Source organism: Chinchilla lanigera, unplaced genomic scaffold (assembly GCF_000276665.1).
Source record: "Chinchilla lanigera isolate Chin_1 unplaced genomic scaffold, ChiLan1.0 scaffold00056, whole genome shotgun sequence".
In the NCBI taxonomy this organism is placed as follows: Eukaryota; Metazoa; Chordata; class Mammalia; order Rodentia; family Chinchillidae; genus Chinchilla; species Chinchilla lanigera.
In genome coordinates, this window is record NW_004955457.1 from 11,156,599 (window position 1) to 11,178,993 (window position 22,395).

The 22,395-nt window shown below is 38.4% G+C and overlaps 1 protein-coding gene across 2 annotated transcripts in view; it reads right to left on the bottom strand.

Annotated features, from left to right (window-relative positions):
• Window positions 1–3,170: 3,170 nt before the first annotated feature.
• Cd28 (CD28 molecule) overlaps window positions 3,171–22,395 on the bottom strand; it is a 93,331-nt gene continuing 74,106 nt past the window's right edge. For both annotated transcript variants that reach the window (XM_005397016.1, XM_005397015.1), the window contains exons 2-4: window positions 13,870–14,223; window positions 11,538–11,665; window positions 3,171–5,815 (exon numbers count right to left, since the gene is read on the bottom strand). In XM_005397016.1, the coding sequence (XP_005397073.1) occupies window positions 5,684–5,815; window positions 11,538–11,665; window positions 13,870–14,223 (614 nt within the window). In that variant the 3' untranslated portion in view covers window positions 3,171–5,683. The remainder of the gene's footprint in view (window positions 5,816–11,537; window positions 11,666–13,869; window positions 14,224–22,395) is intronic.

Genomic DNA, 22,395 nt, shown 5'->3' on the forward strand with positions numbered 1-22,395 from the left:
GATAGCCTCAGGCTCAGTGATAGTGGATACCTTAAGGGCTAGAGGTGTCTGGTTTTTCTGTGATTTATATTTACATAAGTAAGGATTATTAGGTGGGCGTAGTATCCCACGTCTATAATCCCAGCACTTAGGAGGCTGAGGCAGGAGGATCATTGTGAGTTCAAGACCAGCCTGGGCTACAAAGTGAGCACAAGACCAGCCTAAACTGCATTGGAAGATCTTGTCCCAAAAAAAAAAAAAAAAAAAAAAAAGAAAAGCTGGTATATTCTTGCATTACCCAAATGTCATCCTAGGCAATTTTCAAGCATTACACTAATAATAGCACCCTGAAATGAACAAAAGGCCTGCTGTGCCCTTTCTGCTCTGGAACTTGCCTGGGTTTGTAAGTGTGGAGAGCCTGTGACTCTCTGAAAGAAAAGCACACCCCTGTGGTTGGAGGCTAAATCAGATGAACTAGAGAGCTCCAGCCCTTCAGCTGCACCGCGAAGAACCAAACCACTGCCTCAGCTCAGGAGATGCAAACGTACGTTATGAAGGCCACGTCACCAAACAAGTCGCTAGTGTGGTTCCCAGAACCTTTGCTGCTGCTTAGTGTGGTACTCAGGCCCCCACTGCAACGGGACCAGACGTTTCTTTGACTTTTCTCACTCATGATCTCTGTCCCAGAGATAATAAAAGAGGACAGAGGGTGCTGCTTAAAGGAATCATCGTTTTAATCAGACTGGCAGAGGGGAGTGAATCCAGAGTTGTGGGCAATGACACAATTCATATGGTTGTGTAGCAAAAAACTTAGTGTGAGGTTTGTTAGGTCAAGTGGTTCAGTTTTCATTTTCTTATATTTTAAACTCGCGTATCAAGGAATTAGAACATTTTACAGAACTAGATTATACAAGGGCCGGGTATATAGCTCAGCGGCACAAGAACCGGCCTGGCAAACGCAAGGTTCTGAGTTTGATTTCTGGTACCAAAAAAAAAAAAAGAACTAGATTATACAATTTTGTTGAGCAGATTTATTTAATGATTGATTTTTTTTTCTTTTTCATTGCTTGTTTTAACATGTCTGCTTCCTTTCCAGCTGGTTTGATTTGGCCTGTTGAACCACCCGTGAGTGACTAGCTGAGTTGTCTTTCTTGATAGTAGGAGACACATAAGCTCATCATTTTCAAATTTCAGGTGCCTTTATTAAAAAGCCTCATTTCAACCAAGAAAATAGGCTGCTATGTGAATTATCAGACAAGCTATTACAATTTCTTCTACTCACAGGATGATAGCAGTGTGTGTTGAATGTGTATTGAGGAATTAATGCAAGAAGTCTGATTTGAATTTCCAACTTGCTCCAAATGCCATGTTTCATTTGTTTGTTGTTGTCCTCTTATTCTGAAACTACTGCAAGCTACTAGGGTGCTCAGTTATGACAGGAACATGGCAGGCAAAGATTCTGATGTTTTCTGTCCTTGGCATTTCCATTTTTTAGCTCTTTTCTAATCCAAACCAAGCAAGGCATTTATAGAATTTGTTGGGGTAAAATTACTCCATAGAAAAGAGCAGCAGTTTAGTAGTAGGATGAGATTTTAACTATAAAAACATTTTTGGAAGTCTTGGGCTAAAGATATGTTTAAAACATTCTGAAGCCAGGCATGGTGGCGCACGCCTGTAATCCCAGCACTCGGGAGGCTGAGGCAGGAGGGTCGTTGTGAGTTTGAGACCAGCCTGGGCTACAAAGTGAGCTCAAGGCCAGCCTGAACTGCATAGTGAGAACTTGTCTCAAAAAAGACCAAAAAAAATTGCCAATAATTCATTAGGAGAGAACTAGGGGACTTCTATGGAAAATCAACTTACTTCTGACTGTGGTTCATTTAACATGACTCTTCAGAATGATTCCTAAACAGTATTAGTTTTTTGCACTACATAAAAAATTTCTAAAACATAAAGGAACTCCTATCCATCACATTTTCTTTCACCAAATTTGGATATATATATATATATATATATATATATAAACCTCATGCTTCTCTAATGAGTTGTTAGCCTTATTAACAGGAAAGTGGAAAATAGTACCAGCTCTCTACTAAACCGTTAAGATGGACCATTAATTTATAAACCCATATGACTTCATTTATTCCATCAATAAATATTTCGTATATACCAGGCACTCTCCTAGGCACTGAAGCTCCAGCAATGAACAAAATACATGGAGGTTTTTCCTTTGTGGAGCTTACAATCAAGTTTGGGGAAAAAAATAAATAAGTAAATAAGTAAAATATCTAGTACAAGAGATGGCAAAATGCTATGGAGGAAAACAACCGAGGAAAAGAGTCAGGGTATGGGGAACATTAATTAGGGTAGATGGTAAAACTTGAGCCAGGACCCTGAGCCGGTTAGGGAGCAAGGCTGCTGTCAGAGAAGAACACTCCAGACAGAGACAAGAGTATATGTAAAGATAAAAAAAAAAAAAAAAAAAAGAGTATATGTAAAGAGCTAATGTGGGAACATGGCTGTGTGTCAGTGGACCTATGAAAGACACAGATTTGCTGAGCTTCAAATGGCCTCACAGATGCTACAGACTTGCGCATGCAGGTCTTGCGATCATCCATGCCACTGTCTTTGGCCCAGCTTGATGGCAGGTTTACAGCAGTGATGATCCTGGGTCTGCATCCATCACTGGCACCATCTCCAACCTCCAGCATGTAAATAAATATAATACTTTGGGGTCAGTCCCCAAGCCTGCTGTAGTCCCCATCTAACGGTAGAAAACGCTACTGAGGGATCAGGCATCCACTTGAACATCAAAATAGTGATGCACACTGATAACTCATTTAGTTTTAACCTGAGCGAACGATGGATTCAAGACTGCAGTTGAAACTCTTTCACAGAGCCCTCACATTATGCAGAATGCATGGGTAAGCCCAGCCTGACGTCTAAGTGGGGCAAATCATTGGTCTGATGAGAAATTGTGACTGGAGCCAAGCAAACAAATTGGAAGTGTAGCTTGCTTGAGGTGAAATTAATATGTGAATGTCTGGCCTAAAAAAAAAAAGACTAAATCACACTTGTAAAAGAATTTATCCCACACCTCATGTAAGTGGCAAACTTCCTCTAGATTCATTGTCAAAATGAGGTATATCTTCCCTAAAAGACAATATTAAAGCACAAATTTAAAAACAGACACATAATAGTCTAATAATTTTATCATTCAAGACATAGAATGTAAAGTACATTTGGTCTCTTTAAATTGGCATGCTCAGCCCCAAATAGGTGAGTTCACAATTCCAGGAATACCATTAATTATGAGATTCTTACAATAATAGCAGCAAATGACATTGTTTTCTTTATAATTAGCATACCTGGAAATGTAAAAGTATTACTCCAACCACCATTTTTACATCAGTTCTTGGTTCACACTAAAAGTGAAAATGGACTTCCCTATAACATTTCTACTTCAGTTCTGTTGCGAGTAAGAAAATCTCAAGTGTGATTCATCTTTGGCAAACCTACTTTTCCAGTTAGAAAAACAAAACCGTGTATTACCAAAGATCAAATCTTTCCATTTAAAAATATTATTTATTTGTCACAGCCCCTTCTAAAACTTCTCCAGCTCTGTCATTTTCAAGCACAGTTTGATGACTCAGATTGAAGAACTCTGTGTACCGAGAGGCTGCCACTGGTACAAATGCAAGTCCGTACTCCACAGTCCTTCATCACCCCAGTATCTGAGTTTGACCTTCTTTGAATTAATTAAATGTGTGGAAGGAAGTCAATTTAAAAATCAGCCAGAGTACAATATTTCTTGTCTGGAACCAAAAGATTTCTCCCTGTCTCCTACTCCCCCACATTTAAAAAAAAAAAAATGTTAAAACCTTCTTATATACAAAAAAGTGGAGGAGAAATGCCCTGTTTTATCACAAGATAAAATAGTCTAAGAAACAGGAGACTGATGGAAGTTAGCTCCTCATAAATTTTAATTTAGATTTATGTTAATATTTCCTTCCCTTCTTAGGTCATTGCCCAGTTTGACTTTTATACATAATGTGCATATATATATAGATATATAGATAGAGAGAGAGCTAGCATTTTGTGTTTGGCATGGTACTAAATGCCAGGGACAAGTAATGAAAAGACAGACATAGTCATACCCTCATGGAGATTATAGTGTAGGAACAGACATTTGTGATCATACTTTCCATTTTAGAGTTGAAAAACTAATCTTGCATTAGCAGTGACTTGCCTGAGGCCATTCAACTAGTAATGAGATTTGAACCAGGTTTATCTACCCCTAAAAACCAGGCTTCTCCAACACCTGGATAAACCAAAGCACTGAACAGCTCATAAAGATGACAGAAGAGCCATTTTCCAAGGTCCCCAGGCATATTCCACTGACCCAAATTGAAGGCAGGGAAATATCTATGGTCATTCCAGAGTTGGGCCTTGAAGAACCTCTTGAGAACTTTAAATTGTCTCCAAAACACTTTTCCAGATCAATGGACCTCAAGAGCACACAAAGCAGCTGAGCTCACAGAGTTCTGTAACTCTGAACCCCAGAGTACCTGAAGTCCCTGTGAAGGAGTTCTCTCCAGAGATCCTTCTTCTGGTGCCTTCTGGAAAACTTCCACCCAACACCAGCCACTGCTTAGCACATGGTAAAAACTGCCTCACTCTCTTCCATTCTCCTTCCTTCAGGAGAAATTTCTTGGAACTCATGAATGAGTAAATGATAACATCCCCTTTCCAGAGCATCACTGTTTCTATCTCCTGTGGATGCTCTGTCAGCCTCCCCACCTCACATCTCCACACAGACAATAAAGAGACCAGCCCTGCAAAGCTGAAACAGATGCAGTTTGACTGGAATGAGCTCTTAAACAAATAACCCTTCATAGCCTTCAACTATTTTTAGTATAAAGTAACCTTATTTCCTGACACATTCTTCATGGTGTGTGGAGGAGGAGTATTTCATCCTTTTGAAATCATGTTGTGAACATTAACACTGAATTCCCATCAGAAGGAGTAAAGCAAGCAAGCCGATTTGCCTAGCATTGCTTTGAGGGAATTCCATTGGTCAAAATTATTAAATATGGTCAGAATTCTTCAAAGACAATATCTACATCTCCCTAAGCTGACAAAAAAAAAGGACAGTATTAAATAGGAAAGAAGTGGCTCATTGCATACATAGGAAACAGTGTTTTAATGGTTTTAAAATATTTAAGTATCTCTACCCTCTCCTCATTCGAATCGATCCCCCCTGCAAACAACCATTTAACAAAAGAGTGATTTCTGTGCAAGTACCCTTAGGTATCAACTCTGCCTGACTGAGAGGCCTGAGTGAGGGAAAGGGGCGGGGCTCAGTCAGCAGTCTGGAAGCAGATTAGAAGGCCCACAGAATCCGCTCATTTTTTGTTTTCTACGCTAACATCTCAATCAAGTCAATAAATATAGGATAAATGTGAATTTGGGAATTTACATTTCGGCACTGCAAAATTTAGCCTGCCACAGGAAATTTCTAACTTCACATCAGAGTCTCAAGATGATCATTGCTATGTGGACTAGGTGCTCAAGGAGAATTGGCGTTAGTGCCCAAAAAGGGCCCACGGTGGCCGGCTACCGAGGAGGCCGTCCTTTCCTATCCAGAGCAGTGGTGTAGAGCAGATGGAGGTGCGCCGGCTGGCTGGCTTCTGGATAGGCCTCTGTGTCAGGAGCGGTAGGCTGCGAAGTCCCGCGCTGGGGCGTAGGGCTGGTAGTAGTGCCTGCGGGTGGGCCCGAGCCGCCGGGGGGTCATGTTCATGTAGTCACTCTGAAGGAGCCTGGTCTTCTTGCTCTTCATCTGCAGGAAAGAGGAGTGTCTGTGTGAAAGGGTATGGAGGAAATGTCATAGCAAGAGCTCTAAGACTTTGGGGACAACTAATCGGAACATCAGCTGTGAAATGACATTGCACAATGGCATTTCTTAAGGACACTGGACTTGGACAATGACTGACTGCTGGCTATTGTAAATTAACTTGAAAAATTTCTCATTCAAAGGAAATGTCTTACAGAAATATACCCGTGCAACTCTCAATGCTGTCATTTGACCTGAATTCCAAAAGCATAACATATTCACTGTTGATATTTAAATACATGGGGAGATTAAGCATTCCCACTGTAATCTTATATTGGTCATTTATTTAACAAGCCCTTTTCCATAGTTGACCAAAAAGGACCTTCAACTCCTCCAGAGTCTGGAATAATCATAAATTCAGAACAGTGGAATCCAAACCAATGAGAATTAGAATTCTGAACAACTGGTTGTGTTCCTATCCCTTATGTCAATATAATCCTGTAGAGACAACAGTGTCACCTATCTTCACTCCACACCCCACCCTCAGGATGAATTTCCACCAGTGGTAGGGAACTAGGATGTTACACTTACCATGATGTTACACTTACCATGAATCTTGGCAAAGTTTTTGCCTGGGGCTAGAAGCATAATTTCTGGATTAATGGGCTAATTAACTCACATTTTTGACTACAGATATAAAAATTCTAAAAATTGCCATCTGGATTTCTGGATTCAAAATTGTCTCCTATGGAAGAAAAGTGCCTATTTTCTGGCACACAGGCCTGATGCGGATGAGTAAGTAGATACACAGCCATGCATGACAAGAATCCCTGCAGAAATCAGTGAATGAATGACTTCCATCCTGGCCTCGTTTCCATTCACTCCTGCAAGAGCCCTTCTCCACTTCCTTGTCAAAGGAGCATGATTAAGTGCTCCCAAAAAAGGATTTAAAAAACACTGATCTCCATGTTGCTAAATGCAAGTAATGTGTTTTCAGTTCTTCTTGAATTCTCAGCAGCAATCTACACAGTTGGAAACCTTCCACAGGCTCTTCGTCTATGGAGGGAAAACATTCCCCAAAACTGTTTTGTTTTTTTTTTAAATCACTGCTCCTTAAACAATGCAACAACTATTTACATAGCATTTACATTATATTCGAGTATTAAATGTAACCCAGAGATGATGCAATGTATGTGTAAATATTACACCACTCTAAATAAGGAACCTGAGCATCCATGGATTTTGATATATGAGGGAGTCCCAGAGCCAGTCCCAAGTGGTACTGGGGAGGACTGTACTATCAGTTACTCCGTCCTTTTACAACACTCTTCCTCTTTGTCTTCTGCAACATCCCAGTTTTCATCCTATCTCTCTAGTCATTCTCATCATTTGCAAGCTCATCCTTTTCTAGCCGTTGAAGGTTAAAATTTCTCACAGCTTGGTCCTTGGCCTTCTCCGCCACTCCCTTTATTCTCTCATCTCATCCATAATCTCAGCCTCAGCTGCCACCGTTTTTTTCTAGACTAGACCGCAAGAACATTCGATGCTCAATATGTCCAAAATGAAACTCAAGATCTTCCCCTGGGAATCTGCTTTTCCCTTAGTGCTACTCATCACAGCAAATGAAACTATCTTGTGTACAGTTGCCCAAGACGACCTCCTAAGCCTCACCCTTGACATCTTGAGCTCCCTTACCAACCCTGACCTAGGGAACATCTGGTAAAGTTTGAAGACATTTTTTGGTTGTCACGGCAGAAAGGGACACTACTGTCATCTAGTGAGTAGAGTCAGAGATGCTGCTAAATGCCCTCCTGTCCACAAGGCAGACTCTACTACATCAAACTATCAAGGGCAAATGTCAATAGTGCTAATACTAGGAAATCCTGAGCTAAACAGTTGGATCATGACAAAGAACTGGATGAAAAAAGTAATTGATACAGAATATATCATGAAATTAATACTGCTTAACCCTCCCTTGCCCAAATCCAGAGATGACTGATGATTTAAACCTAGACAACTAAAAGGATGGTGTTCCATTCATAGATGTAAAGCAAGACAGTAAGAAGAGGAGATTTGAAAGGCTATAAATTTACCCTCAGTCATTTGAGATCTGAGATGATGGATGGATTATCCACTTTGAACTAAAAAGAAAGGATAGAATCATAAACACATACATGAGAAAGTCATTCAGATAGAGATATTCATGGAAACCAAGAATATGGGTGATGCTGCTTTTCAAATACCTTGGTTCTACATTCTTTATATAAAATAAAAGACTAGAACTCCTTGGGCATAGGGTTGTAGCATGGCAGTGGTAAGGCCAAAGAAACGTCTGCCCCCAAAGAAGTGTAGAAGACAAAACCTTAGGAAGCATGTTTTAGTACTTACTACAATACTCACGAATCCTTTTGCAGAATCCTCAAGTTTAAGTGCTCGGCTGAACTAGACTATAGCTGGTAGAGAGACCCTACTGATATAGATATTTTGACACTGGGCTATTCCAGTCACATATAAATATAGTGAAAGATACATGATAGCCAGATCCCATGATCACCCTCACACTGTTATCAGATGGTAGATTTATCTAGCTTCACCCTGATTCTAATCACAGAAATGGGATGGAAATGACACATACATGCTGAAAATACTATCCAGGACACACGATGTCTATGTGCATCTAGTAAATACACATAAGTGTGCACAGACTAAACACCTTATGTGTCCACGTGTCTATATCACCTATTCCACCCCTTTACCAGTCAACAGCTATTAGACTTGTGATTGCAGGACCTTTTCCCTTCCTCCCACTTCTTCCTTACCCACTTGTTTCCTGGGAGCTGCAGCAGCATGCAGGGCATAGGTAAAGTAATCGAATGAAAGGAATGGTCTTCAAGAATCTGCTGGATTTAAAGGCAGATGCTGCCTCTACATACAATATGTGCTTCCCCACATTGCATTCTATAGGCATAAAGAAGACTATATTTTTTAAAGGTTCCTTTAGACTAAGAAAGAGAACATGTTTATTAACTCAGCTAAGTGAACAAAAAACTGACAGAGAATAACAGGTGCTGGTCTATGGCAGCCTGACCAAGAGAAGCTTTTTATTTACTCAAATGTCATCATCAGGTCAAGAATAGAGATAGAACCTGCAGCTGCTCCCAGAAACCCACCCAGCCTAGAACTGCCTAGAGTAGCAGATCCCAAGCCCTCAAAAGTTCCAGAAAATAGCAATTTACACCAAAGCAAATAAAGACCAGCCAAAAATAGGATCCCAGAAAATTACCCAGGCAAGGGCTAATAAACTCTGGGAATGTCTACTGGCCTAGGGACCTAAAGACACTCATTGTTTAGACAGCAAAAGATGCAACAAGAAAAGATGACTTCACGGTAAAACTGCTATGCTAATCTATGAAATGCAGATACATTTTTATTTATACACTTTGATCAGAGAATATAAAGGTCTAGATTTCAGATGAAAATAAAGGATGTTCATGTTAGATAACTGACTATAAGAGCCCTTAGATGACAAGACCTGCCAAGGACTGATATTACCCATTCACAGGAAGCTTATGAGATAGACCAAAATATGTTTTCTTAAGACAAAGCAAGATGAATGTAGCATCAATTAATAGTGCTGCCAAAGAAAAATAATAGTGTCTATGATACGTTTGAATTGAAAACGAGAAACTGCTTTCGTTTCTTTGGATGATTTTAGTTGCTCAGCAAATTAGTGTCTCATTTTAGCAACTGACATTCTAATGCATATTTACAGCAATTTTTAGGTGATGAAAGCTGCAACAATTAAAACTACTTCCTGCAATGCTAAGAAATTAATCTGACCCAGGTCAGCATATCAGAGGTGCACCTTTCCTGGAAAGGTACTCAAAAGGCCATTGCACCTGGCCTGTAAGCTAGAAAGTTCAGATTCCCAAGGAGAAGGTGAGAAAGTCACACAGCAAGTGTTAATGCAAAAGACCAGGGATCATGAAAAATGAGAACTAAGAATTCCAAAAATCCAGCTGGGTACAGTGGCACATGCCTGTAACCCCAGCACTAAGGGAGGGAAGGTAAAATGATTGAAAGTTCAAGTGCTTTCTGGGCCACTTAGCAAAACCCTATCTCAAAATAAAAAGGGCTTGGGTATAGCTTAACAAGAGAGCACCCCTGGCTTTGACTTCTAGTACTGAAAAAAAATTCTAAAATCATTGGCAACCACCACAGAAGATCAAAGCAGAAAGGTACCTGGGACAAAGACCCCAAGATTCAGAAAGATGAAAGTACTTAACTTTTTAATATCAGAGGCAGAATTTAGGCAATATCTTTTCATACTAAACCCTTCTTCCTCCATCAGAACTGGGCAACTTTCAGAAGCCAAGCCAGGCAAATTCTCAAGTTGATATCTAATATAAAGAATTCCTAAGAACAAGCAGCCACTCTGTTCCCTGCCTGGCAGAAGGTACAGATTAAGCAACAGGCAGCCCACACATGTCCATCTGCCCCTTAGGGTCTTCTGAAATGCAAGGAACATATGGGACAAGCAAGAGGCAAGCTCTGGCAATAAGCCCACAAGAATTCAAATGGATCTAAGCCAAGGTGATAGAACAGCATGACTGAATCCAGGACTATCCCCTGCAACAGGACAACATAGGATGGCTTCACATGGCATTGCTTGCTGGAGTCACTGACCATTTATGGCTTAGTTAAATGTAAGGATTGGGCCTTAATGATGAGTACAATACTTCAGAAAGGCTTACTTAAATCCTTGTATGAGGGTTAAACATTTATTAATCTAATAAGCATTCATTAAGCACTAAACATTCTTAACACTAAATGGCTTGAGAATAACAACAGAAATAGCCCTTTTCCTTGAGAAGCAAACATTTCTCATTGAAGAAATTACTCATGTGCACCTAAATTCTAGAAACAATTCAAAGATGACATGACAGCAATATACGAGGTATTCTATACCACACTGTGTACAATAGCAAAGAACATTCTGAGGAAAAGATTCTTACTAATGAGGTCCTTTCTTAACAGTGGGTACATTTATTGGAATGTGTTCAAACATGGGCCAAAAGCTTAACATTGAGGAAGACAAAGAAAATTATACTGCTAATTGCATGAGCACTTGCAAAAACTGGTAAACCCGAACTCAGTAGTGAGATCTCAGAAAAGTCTAACTCCCATTGTAGTTTCATAATGACACCACCCTCTGTGGCCTCACACAATCCATCTGCTTCAGACAGACAAAAAGTAGGACTGAGATAAACAGATCTAGTTTCTTCTAGGTTTGAATATACAATTTCAGTACTCAAGTTGCTCATGATTTTTGACCCTGAACCAAAGCTGTTCATAGTGTTCAGTTGCCGAGCTTTCTGAGTTGCCTAAATTTGTATGCCTTTGTGTGCACTGAAGTTGTTTGTGTGCCATAGTTATGTTGAAAATTGGGAAAAAGCAAAGACTTTAATATCCCCATCCTAATTTAACCACTCAGCTTCTTATTTTGCCTGGCTACCTACTTAGGTCCTTCTGGAAAGTAGAACTCACATCAGGTTGTTGCTTCAGATAAAGCTGAACAGACTAAAAGAGCCTACTCAAACCTGGCATGGAAAATAAAATAATGATAATCACATGTTAAACAGACAACAAATCACACAGACAAAGTTCTTGATGTGTTCAGATTGCATGTGCACTGGAAAATTACATGAAAAAGTGCTGTTTCTCTTACCCAGTATAAAGAAAAGGCCACTGTTACTACCACACTATAGAAAGCCAGGACACCTCCAACCACTATCATTGCCCAAAAGGGCTTAGACTCAGGCCACAGGAAAACACAGCGATGTGGATGGTGCCTTTCTGAAAAACAGAAGGGAGTGGATTAAATGGTAAGGAAAAGGCAGTTAAGTACATTCTCCTCCTTCTGAACATCAAATAATGAGAAAGAAATAAAAATATGCAAATTATTATTAGTTTACAGGGTATAGACTTGCTCTTGGAGATTTATCCAGCCCTACCTCTGATACTGATCTTTTTTTTGTTTTTGTTTTTGTTTTTGTTTTTGTTTTTGTTTTTGTATACTGATTTGTTGAGAACCATTCTGCAGGGTGGTACATTCCAGAATTGCATACTGCTGACCTTCTTGAACCTACTGTGTTTAAAATGGTGACTTCTTAACCCAACCCCACTCTTTTCCCCTTATCAAAAGACCCTAAGTTATATCTTTGGAATGAGTTAAATGATGTACATATTTTAAGCATTAAGAAAATCATCCATGTACTATGACAGATCACTGGTCTAGTAATCAGACTATAAATATCTAGCTCCAATTCTGTCTAATGGGTTATATCATATAGCAAGTTACTTTATATCTTTGGGTATTATAAAGGGGATAAGAAGCCCAGAGAGTTCTATGCAAAAATCAGAGAAAGCTATAACTAGAAAGAATACTCCCCAAAATTTCTCTGGTCCACTAATTTCTAATCCCGGAGGCCTATTAGAATTATCTGAGGAAAGCTGAAAATATAACATTGTCCAGTGCCCCTTCCTCAGCACACATTAATTACCTCAAAATGTCAAGGTTGGGCCCAAGCATCAGTTTTTTCTTAACCCCATCCATTTTTTATAATATGAAAAAAGAACTGGAAATTACTGAATCCAGGATCACTGGTATTCTTCCCAATTGTAATGTAAATGATATACTGTGAGTATATGTATATATTATAAAATACTACCTTAAAGTATTATATTATTTATATGGGAAAATGTTTTAGTCTGAGCTTTCAAAATTACATTTTTTTTAGCCTTGGACTATCTAATCAAAATATTCTGCCTGGACATTATAGATATTAGAAGTCCACATAGGACCAGGCAAGCAAAATATTCTTTCATTAATTGCCTCTATTTTGCATTACTTAGTGCTCAGGTTTTTTTCAGCACAGCTCTGTTCTCGTATAGCAGGAAAGCACATATTGAAATTATGCTAGTATTTTTTATAAAATGTAGCATAGATTTTATCATTGTAAAAGCTGCAGTATATCTGCAAAGTGTATCAGAATATCTGTCTGACCTCTCTCATGTGTAAGTGTTGACCCAGCAAGCTGTACTCTTCTGAGTTTGGGAATCTTAGGCTATTTTTCTCCCCAGTGTTTCAAGACAACATAATCTCTACATCAGCTCCAATCACTCATGAATGCTATTTAGTAATATTGAGGTTGGTGTCATAAAAATGTTGGGCAACTTATCTAAGATCACTGAGTTGTTTAATAGCGAATTTCATATTACTGACGTTTAGTCCAGCATCCTTTGTATGTTTCAGGAAATGGAAAGGTACGTAACAGAGGAAAGCCGTGAAGCACAAAAAGGGAATTAATTTGAAATGTGACTCATTCTTCCTGAGTCCTGATCCATTAGACCCAGCTGCTTTATGAAGGGCACCTGGGCTTCATTTTAATGCGAACTTTTTTCTGCCGTGACCCACTTGCATTAAGAATACTCTTCTGTGACCTCTTCGCATAGACTGTAACTTCATCCTTTACTCTTCCACTGGATGTCAGTGAGGAGAAGTAAGGGTGTTCAAAATTTAACATGCCTGTAATATACATGTCTGTAATCCCAGCACCCAGGCAGGATGAAACAGGAGGATCTCAAGATCACACCCACCCTGGGAAATTTAACTTAATGAGACCCTGTCTCAAAACTTTTTTTAAAAGTTGGAAATGTAGCTCAGTGCAAAGGCCCTGAGTTCAACCCCCCAGTACAATAAAAAATGTGAATCATATATATACACATATACATATATATACACATATACATATATATATACACATATACATATATATACATATATACATATATATATATATATATATAAAACTTTGAATCTTTTACTTTGAGTTTTCTGTAGAATAAATGAAAACGTTTTTGGTATCATGATTTGATGGGCCTCTATTGGTGTGGAACCCTTGAAGTCACTGCAGCTTCACTGAGGTCCTGACCTAATTTTCAGAGCTGCTGTTGAAAATGTGATATGGGTGTGGTATCAAGGTAAAGTTGCATGTTACCTATCACATGGATAATGGTTCCATTGCTCTTCTCATCTAGGTAAGGAGGAGGATACATGACCTCAATTTTGCAGAAGTAAATATCTGTTTGGTTAACAAACAGATTCCGGAGGTAGAAAGTCACTGTTTCATTGTCCAAACTCCCATCACAGTCGAACCCTGTATTAGAGTGAAACTGAAGTGGATGAGAGAAATTCCCATTCACAACGCAGACTTCCACAGCACTATCCACGCCCTTGTACAGGGATGCACGGAACTCCTTTGAGAAGAGATTGTAAGTGTACTTGCAGCTAAGGTTGACCTCCTTGTCGTACACCACAAGCATGGGCGACTGCTTCACCAAAATCTTGTTTTCTGGGGAGAAAAAGCATTAGAACAGATGATAAGAATCATTTTTCTTCCTGAAATCAAGATGTAGTCATGAACCAAATGAACAGACCTCCAGCAAAGGCTTTCTTTTTTATAATATTTTCATCTTCCTTTGAATGGAACAATAGAACATATTTTCAGCTAAAGGCAAGATGTGATCTTCTGTTGACAGAGAGCACTACAAGTATGCACTCAGAATTTTTGAAGCCATACTGAGATTCCTAAGATGTTGATCATGCATTGGACAGATTTCTTGATTAAGTGATGTACTTGGAAGCAATTTTAAAGCCTGACACAGATGTACAAAAAGATTTGTTTTTAAATTGTGAAACAGGTTCTTTTTTAAGTTTGTAAAGAAACTAAAATTTTTTGAAACATTTTTACTTTGTTTCTTGGCCAGTCCAAGAGTGGCTAAAAAGGTACGAAAAGATGTAAACCGAAGTGTTTGCTCTAATTTCTGTTCTATGACAAATTCAGAGAACAGCCTCCTCAAAAAATTTACATATTCATTCTCTTAAACCACACAGGATGGAACCAAGAGCATTCTCTCTCTGGTCATCTTCTATCTTTAAATTACCCAAATAAAAGTTCAAAGAACCCAGGCATGGTGACACACGGCTATAATCCAAGCACTTCAGGAGGCTGAGGCAGAAAACCTCAAATTATAGGCCAGCCTGGCATACATAAGGAGAATTTGTCTCAAACAAAAATAGTATCTAAAAAAGATCAAAGAATCTGGAGATCACCTAATTCAATCTCTCCCTTTAAAGCAAAGAAACTGAAGCTATGTTACCAACTCCAAAAAAAAAGAGAATATATTGACAGTTTCTTACCATATCTCCATCGCTGGCACTTGACAAAATATTTCTTTTCTTTTTTTTTCTAAATGACTGTATGAGGCCTACAAATATTGGTAGCTTGCCTAAAAATCCAGAGCAAATGGTGTGCAAAACCAGAACTAAATCCCAACTCGGCCACACCACCTAAGAAACAGATCACTCAAGCACTGACAATCAACCTCACAACCAGAGAGACTACAAACTTCCTTCTGACACAATTTTTTGTCTTTGATTCAAATTTCAATATAAACATTTTTTGTGATTGTTTTAGGGGTATGTGAATAATTATCTACACACTTGCATTTTAAATAAAAGATTATTTGAAGCAATACCTAGACTGAAGAAACAGGATCAGAGTCAATTTAAATGAAATTTAAAACTTAATCTGGGTTTGAATTCATGTGGGATGGGGGCATTGGGTTTTTTTTTAGTTTTGCTTTGGGTAGAAGGGAGCTGCATAGAATTATATGCTTAATAGCTCTTTGTCTTCTATATAGACTGCTATAAGGGGACTTTAATAGGATACCTATGTCTAGGTCCTCCCATTCCCAAAAATTCTGATTGAATTGGTCTTGCTTGGAGTGTGCAGAAGGGAAAGTGTTGATAATATTGTTTTTTCTTTTCTTTTCTTTATTGTTTTTCTTTCCTTTTACTTTGGTAACAACTTCATTGTGATATAATTCAAGGACCATAAAATTTACCCCTTTAATGCTTAAAAGTCAGTGTTTTTTAAATTTAATATATTCACAGAATTGTGAATGCATCACTTCTACCTAATTCCAAAATGTTTTCAGTACCCTAAAAGAAAACTTCATCCTCATTAACAGTTATTTCCATTTCTTTCTCTCTCCAACCTCAGGCAACCACTATTTTACTTCTGGGATCTATGTATTTGCTTATTCAGGACATTTCCTTTAAATGGGCTCATACACTCACTGTGTGACCTTTTGTATCAGGCTTCTTTCACTTATAATGTTTTCAAGTCTCACCCATGTTATAATATATATCACAACTTCATTGCTTTAATGACTAAATAATACCCCCTGTACCACATTTTGTTTCTCTATTCATCACTTTCCGGCTATTATGAATAAAACTATTGTGAATGTTTGTGTAGCAGTTTTTATGTGAAGGTGTGCTTTCTATTTTCTTAGGTATGCACCAGGAGTGGAACTTCTGGGTCATACACTATAACTCTCAGTTCAACTTTTTGAGAACTTGCCAAACTGTTTGCAAAGCAACTGCACCATTTCACATTTCCACCAGCAGTGTATACAAGCTCCAATTTCTCCATGTCCTTACCAACACTTGTTATTGTCCCTCTTTTTTATTACAGCCATCCTCATGTTAATGAAGTGGTACCTCATCATGGTTTGATTAGCATTTCTATAACGACTCATGATGCTCTGTGCTTACTAGTCATTTGTATATCCCTTTTCAAGAAATGTCTATTCAGATCATTTCCCACCTATAATGGGTTTGTTTTTGTTTTATTGATTTATGAGTTTGTTGATATTTTTAAACAAATTCCTTATCAGATAGTACATGATTAACAAATATATTCTCCTAGTCTGTGTATTGTCTTTGGTGTTGTCTTAAAAGCTAGAATTAAGCTGATTCTAAGATTCAGTTTAAAAACCCTTGGTTGCTAGACCAATTAAATCAGAATCTCTGGGTATAAGACCCAGGGTCTCAGCACTTTGAATGTTTCTCCAGGTGATTTAAAACTGTCAGTCCAGTTTGCCAAGCAGTAGCCTAACAGATGAAATCTAATCACCTACCCTCAAATTCATAGATCTTCACGGGCTTTTCCAACTTCATTTCCTCAAACAAAATCACTCCTAATTGGCCAGATCATTTAAGGCAACATCCCTGGAACACATATGAGCAGTTCCACTTTTGAATTCCACCCACGAACTCCATGGGACCATTCCCAACTTAGGGCCAAGACAATTACTGTGTATATCATTTGTTTGCTATTTGGCCAAGTTTTACCTTTTGAATGCCTTTTGCTAAATATTCTTCAATTTGACTATTTTTTAAAATTTCATTTGTTTTCCTCTCAGCCCTATTTCCCAAGTTGCTTAAGAGCAACAATCACATGTTACCCTTCTGTAAATAATATTGTGAGACTAACAGGAACCCATTAAGTGATTGCTGAGTGAAAGATGGTGATCTGACTATATTGTTTCTAATGGTGGCTTGGTCTCACTACCATGCCATTAAATCCTGTTCAAACCCTGTGTTGCAACAACTTTAGCCTCATTTACTATTCATTCAACAAATCCTCTGGAAACGCTCTGGAAAATAAACATGTACAGAATATAAAAGTTCAAACTATCTTGATATGGAAATCCAACTTGTTTTTGTTTAGATTTTTTTCCTTTTACCTAGAATAGGATCAGTTCTGATGGAAGGGCAGGAAGTGCCAGTGAATGACCTCCTTTTCAGAGAATGCGGGTTGGGCATTTATATTTCTGCTTGTTGAATACCTCTGGAAACTTTCTGCTGCTAATGATTTGAGTTCTAATTTAAAGGGCACCCACATTCCTTCTGATCGGCTCTGAGAGCTGATATAAGGAAAAAAATGAGAAAAGGACTCTTTGTGGGGATAAAAAAGGAAGTGTGGGTGGGGACACTGAGTGAGGCCGGAGAGAAACCCCAGATGGCTCCCATCTTGGCTTCCTCCTGCCCCGCACCCACAGCCAGGTGCAGAGAGAGTGGGAAGAGCAAGGAGGGCGAAGCTCCAGCACCCAAACTCTAGTAGTTTGCTTAGAGTGTCTCGTCTAACTCAGGGTGTGACATCGTCCCTAAATACACATGGGAGATAGAAATTGATTTCCCAAAAATGAACTCCTTGGGCAACTCACAGTCTGATGGGGGTGGAGTACAGAAACAGACAATTAGTTTTTAAATAGTGGCACGGTGATCTGCAGTTTCTGGGGCCAACTGGGAAACCAGCTGCTGCTGGTCTGAAAGGTGAAGAAAGGTGCACATGTTGATCGGACCACTTTTTACCAAGCAAAATTCACTCTGGGTAAATGTTCATGGTGGGCCTGAGGGCAGGTGGAAAAGTGTATGTTGAGATTGAAGGTGAGATAGGGTACTGCGAGGAGGATAAAACAAAGAAGAAAAGACAGCTGTGTAGGCAAAAAAGATAAGGAAGTAAGAAAGAATATGGCAGAGTAGGGAATTATAGCTACCTTAATTTCCCTGGGTCATGAGCTGTAGAAGACAGAATGGGCAAAGAACGCCTCGTTTACTGCAATAACAGGCTTGGGCTCTCTCCTGCAGGGGACAGGGACCTACTGAAGCTTTTTAAGCACAGCAGTGCTTGTGCACAACCTTCATTTTGTGCAGATCACTTAAGCAAAAATGAGACAGGTAAATTTGGAAGATACAAGACTGTAAGAATGGAGATCAGTTAGGATAGAGTCTAAGCAAAAGATGAAAGGGATTAAAATGTGGTGTGAAAGAATTGGATGAAGTTGGAAAATATCAACAGGCTAACATTTGCCAAATTCGACATTGTTGCAGGTGTGAGTGAGAAAAAAAAGGAGTTAAAAATGACTTCTTCAGATCACACAGATCAACCAACAAGTAATTATTTTCCTTTTATCATCTTTTTCTTCAGTCATCTCCTCTTCATTACATTACAAAAATAGACAGCTCAGAAACAAAGGTGACTCTGGACATCTAGGATCACTGGAGAAAAAATATAAATTACATCAGGGCTTACTAAGAACAGAGCTTATTCCAATGTCTGTTCTTTTCCCAGAGGGAGAAGTGATAATCTCTTTCCTGAAGCTATTTTCCTTCAGAAGGCATAATATGTATTCCGGAGATAACTGCAAGATAGACTTCCTTCTGTCCAGCATGGAGTCTCCAAATTCAAACCTTGGCATTATGGCATTAGATTGGACTTCTCCTGAGTCCATTTGACCTCAGCACTATAAATCATGAACTGGTTCAAGGAGGAAAAGTCCAAGACTCCTGTATCAAAGCTGGCTGTAACATATTCTGTGTTCTCTTTGATCATGACATATCTTTCAACTGAGTGATAGAAGGAAAAAAATATTTTAGTTTGTGATGCTTTGTGCTAAGAGTTTGCTTGGGAAAGCATTTAAAAACTATTGGTTATAAAGCTACTTGGTGAAAAAGAGATATCCAGTTTACTCTTACCATTTGCTTTCCTCTCTCTTCTGTTTAACATGATAATTTTTTTTTTTTTTTTTTTTTTTTTTTTTTTGGTTTTTCTCCGGTACCGGGAACCGAACTCACGACCTTGCGCTTGCCAGGCAGGCGCTGTTGCCGCTGAGCTAAATCCCCAGCCCCTAACATGATAATTTTTAAATTAGCTGATCTTTAAACATGAGCACTCAGCTTGAAATAGTTTGCTTACTCTGTGTTAGTATGTTGCTGACTGCCTCCTACTTTATAGTTCAAGCTAGGTTGAGTTCAAAGTAAAATCTCCTTTACATCCTTATAGTCTTTGGTCCCACATTGGATCATGTCAATGATTCAGAAAAGCCTAAGTGAAAAATTATCTCATAGAACCTCAAAATCTACATCTACTTTCAAGAGAGATAAATTAAATAAATTTATTTTAGGTGATAAAGATAACTAACTAGTCACTCTAAGTGATACTGAGTATGTGTGATCATTATGATTTCCACTAGATGCAATAATTCTTACTCCTTTTATCTTCTCTTAAAATGGAGCATTTAATGCTTCAACTAATTTAAGGACATATTGTGAAATTTAAAGACCTATCTAGGTTCAAAAGAAGCTGGAGAAATATTTTGCTTCTCCATATGACTGCTTGATTCCTCTTTGCTTTTCAGATCAAGCTAGGAGTGGAAAGCATGTTTTTTTGCCAGCTATTCACTTAACAGAAGATTCAAATCCAGACTGTATGAAGAATTTAAGAAATTTAACAAAAGAATAAGAAATACAATCAATAAGTGGACAAAAAGATATGAACACACACTTCTCAAAAGAAGTACAAATTGTCAAAAATTATATGAAAAAATGTTTAACCTCTTTCATCATCAGGAAAATACAAATTGAAATTTCATTGAGATTCTATCTCACCCCAGTCAGAACAGCTAAACAAAAAATAACAAATGCTACTGAGGATGTGAGGGGTGGGGGAAAGGAGCTTGTATACATTCTTGGTAGGAATTTTAATAAGAATGGTAACTATGGAAATCAGTATGGAGGTTCCCCAGAAAATAGAATTACCATATGAGCCAGCTATCCCACTCATAGCTAAGTACTCAAAGAAAAAGTCAACATACAAAAGAGACACTAGCAAACCCTTGACCACTGTGGCACTATTCACAATAGCCAAGGGATAGGATCAGCCTAGGTGCCTGTCAACAAATGATTGGAGAAAATATGGTAAATAAAATGGTATATAATGGAGTATTATGTAGCCATGAAGAAGGATGTCATCCTGTCCTTTGCAGGAAAATGGATGGAACCAGGGGTCATCATGTTTAGTGAAATAAACCAGACATAGAAAAACAAGTATTTCGTGTTTTCTCTTATACATGAAAAATAACAAATACCAAACCTCAGTAAGCTGGAAGTAGAATAGAGATAATCGGGGAGGGTAAATAATGATCAAAGCACAATATACTGCATGATGTATGTATGTATGTATACATGTATGTATGGAATTGTCACAGTTAGACCCACTAATTCATACAATTAATGTGTGTGCATAATTTTTTTATAAAAACAAAAGTAAGTCATTGAAGTTTGGGTCCACCTTTTGTAACCACCCAATGTATGCGGGACTAAATAGATACATGATAAAACACTCTCAGATTAAATTATACCCACATGCAAATATACACTTACAAAAAAGCATCCTTCTTTGAGATATTTCTAGGTAAGTGGATGCACCTCAAGAACATAATAAATCAGACACACATGTATAAATATCACATTGTCTCTCTGGTGTGAGAAACTGAAAGTATAAATGAGAACCAAAATATATAATAGATACTGTGAAATAGGAAGAATTATTAGAAAGGAAAAGGAAACTAGGGAAGGGGGAGGGGGAGGGAAAAAGAAGAAAGGGAAAAGAAAAAATGAGAAAAGAAGGATAAAATGGAAACAAAGCTTTGTAAATGAGGGAAAGAGGAGTTGAAGGGAAGGGAGGGTGCGAAAAAAGAAGACTCAAGATATACCACGTACAGGTACAAATTCCTTATGAAGGCTGTGATCAATATGTATATCTAAATCATACCAATAAACTTAACAAAAGACTAAAATAAATAAGTAAATAAAAGCATCCTTCCTAGGCTTCTTTGGTACTGGCACACCCCGTCCTTCCCCTGTAAATATTTTATTTTCCCATTGTGAGTGGTTAGGCAAAGTTTACCTTGATCAAACTTTATGGGTTAGAAGAAACAGTGTTGACCTATCAATTATATTTGCTTACAGTATCAAAAGATTGGCTTGACTGACATTTCTCTAACTGAATTGACAAGTTGTTTTGATAATGAATTTAGTGCTTTGCTTTTCAAAGCCTTTCCTAGCAGCTAAACCAGCTCAAGATGTGGAGACAGGAAGCAGTCAAACCTCAAACCTCTTTCCCTCACAACTCTTGCTTGACAACAGGCAACATAAAGAGTATGATCAGAGGTGAGAAGGTGCTTATCTCCTTCTTATGAGTGAAGCAGTGAGAGCTAGCAGACTTCCCACAGAGAGTCTGTGAATCTTGTGATGTACCCAAATTCTGGAAGAGATTAAAGTTGCTATGCTTCCATGGGGCGGAGGGTGGGAGGCTTGGTTGCCAAAATACCTTCTTTCCATTTCACCTATTGTAAGTGGGTCAGTTACTATATTTAGTAACCAGGTCAGCCCTTTGCACAGGTGGTGTGGATAACCACCTCTAAGGTGTGGTTGCTACCATCAAAAAACTCTGACCTTAAAAGGATGTTTGTCCCCCATCTGTTCAGTTCATGCTTGGATTTCCAAAGATGAAGCCCAAAATACAATGTAGGAAACACATTGGTTTAAATTAGTAACTATGGCCTACATTCATAGGTATACAGCATTTTCTCCTATTTACTTCATTCACGATCCATATGAACCTAAGAAGTAAGCAGACAAGACAGTCATCTCTAAGCATATTTTCCAGATGAAGCAGTGATACAAATGAAGTCAGTGAGTGGCTCAAGGTTTCAGGACAGATAAATCGCCCTGGAGACTTGAGTTTATACCTCATAATAGATTCTAACTTATTATTTTTATTTTAACTTATTATTATTATTTTTTCTCTTTCTGACATGTTGCATCAAAA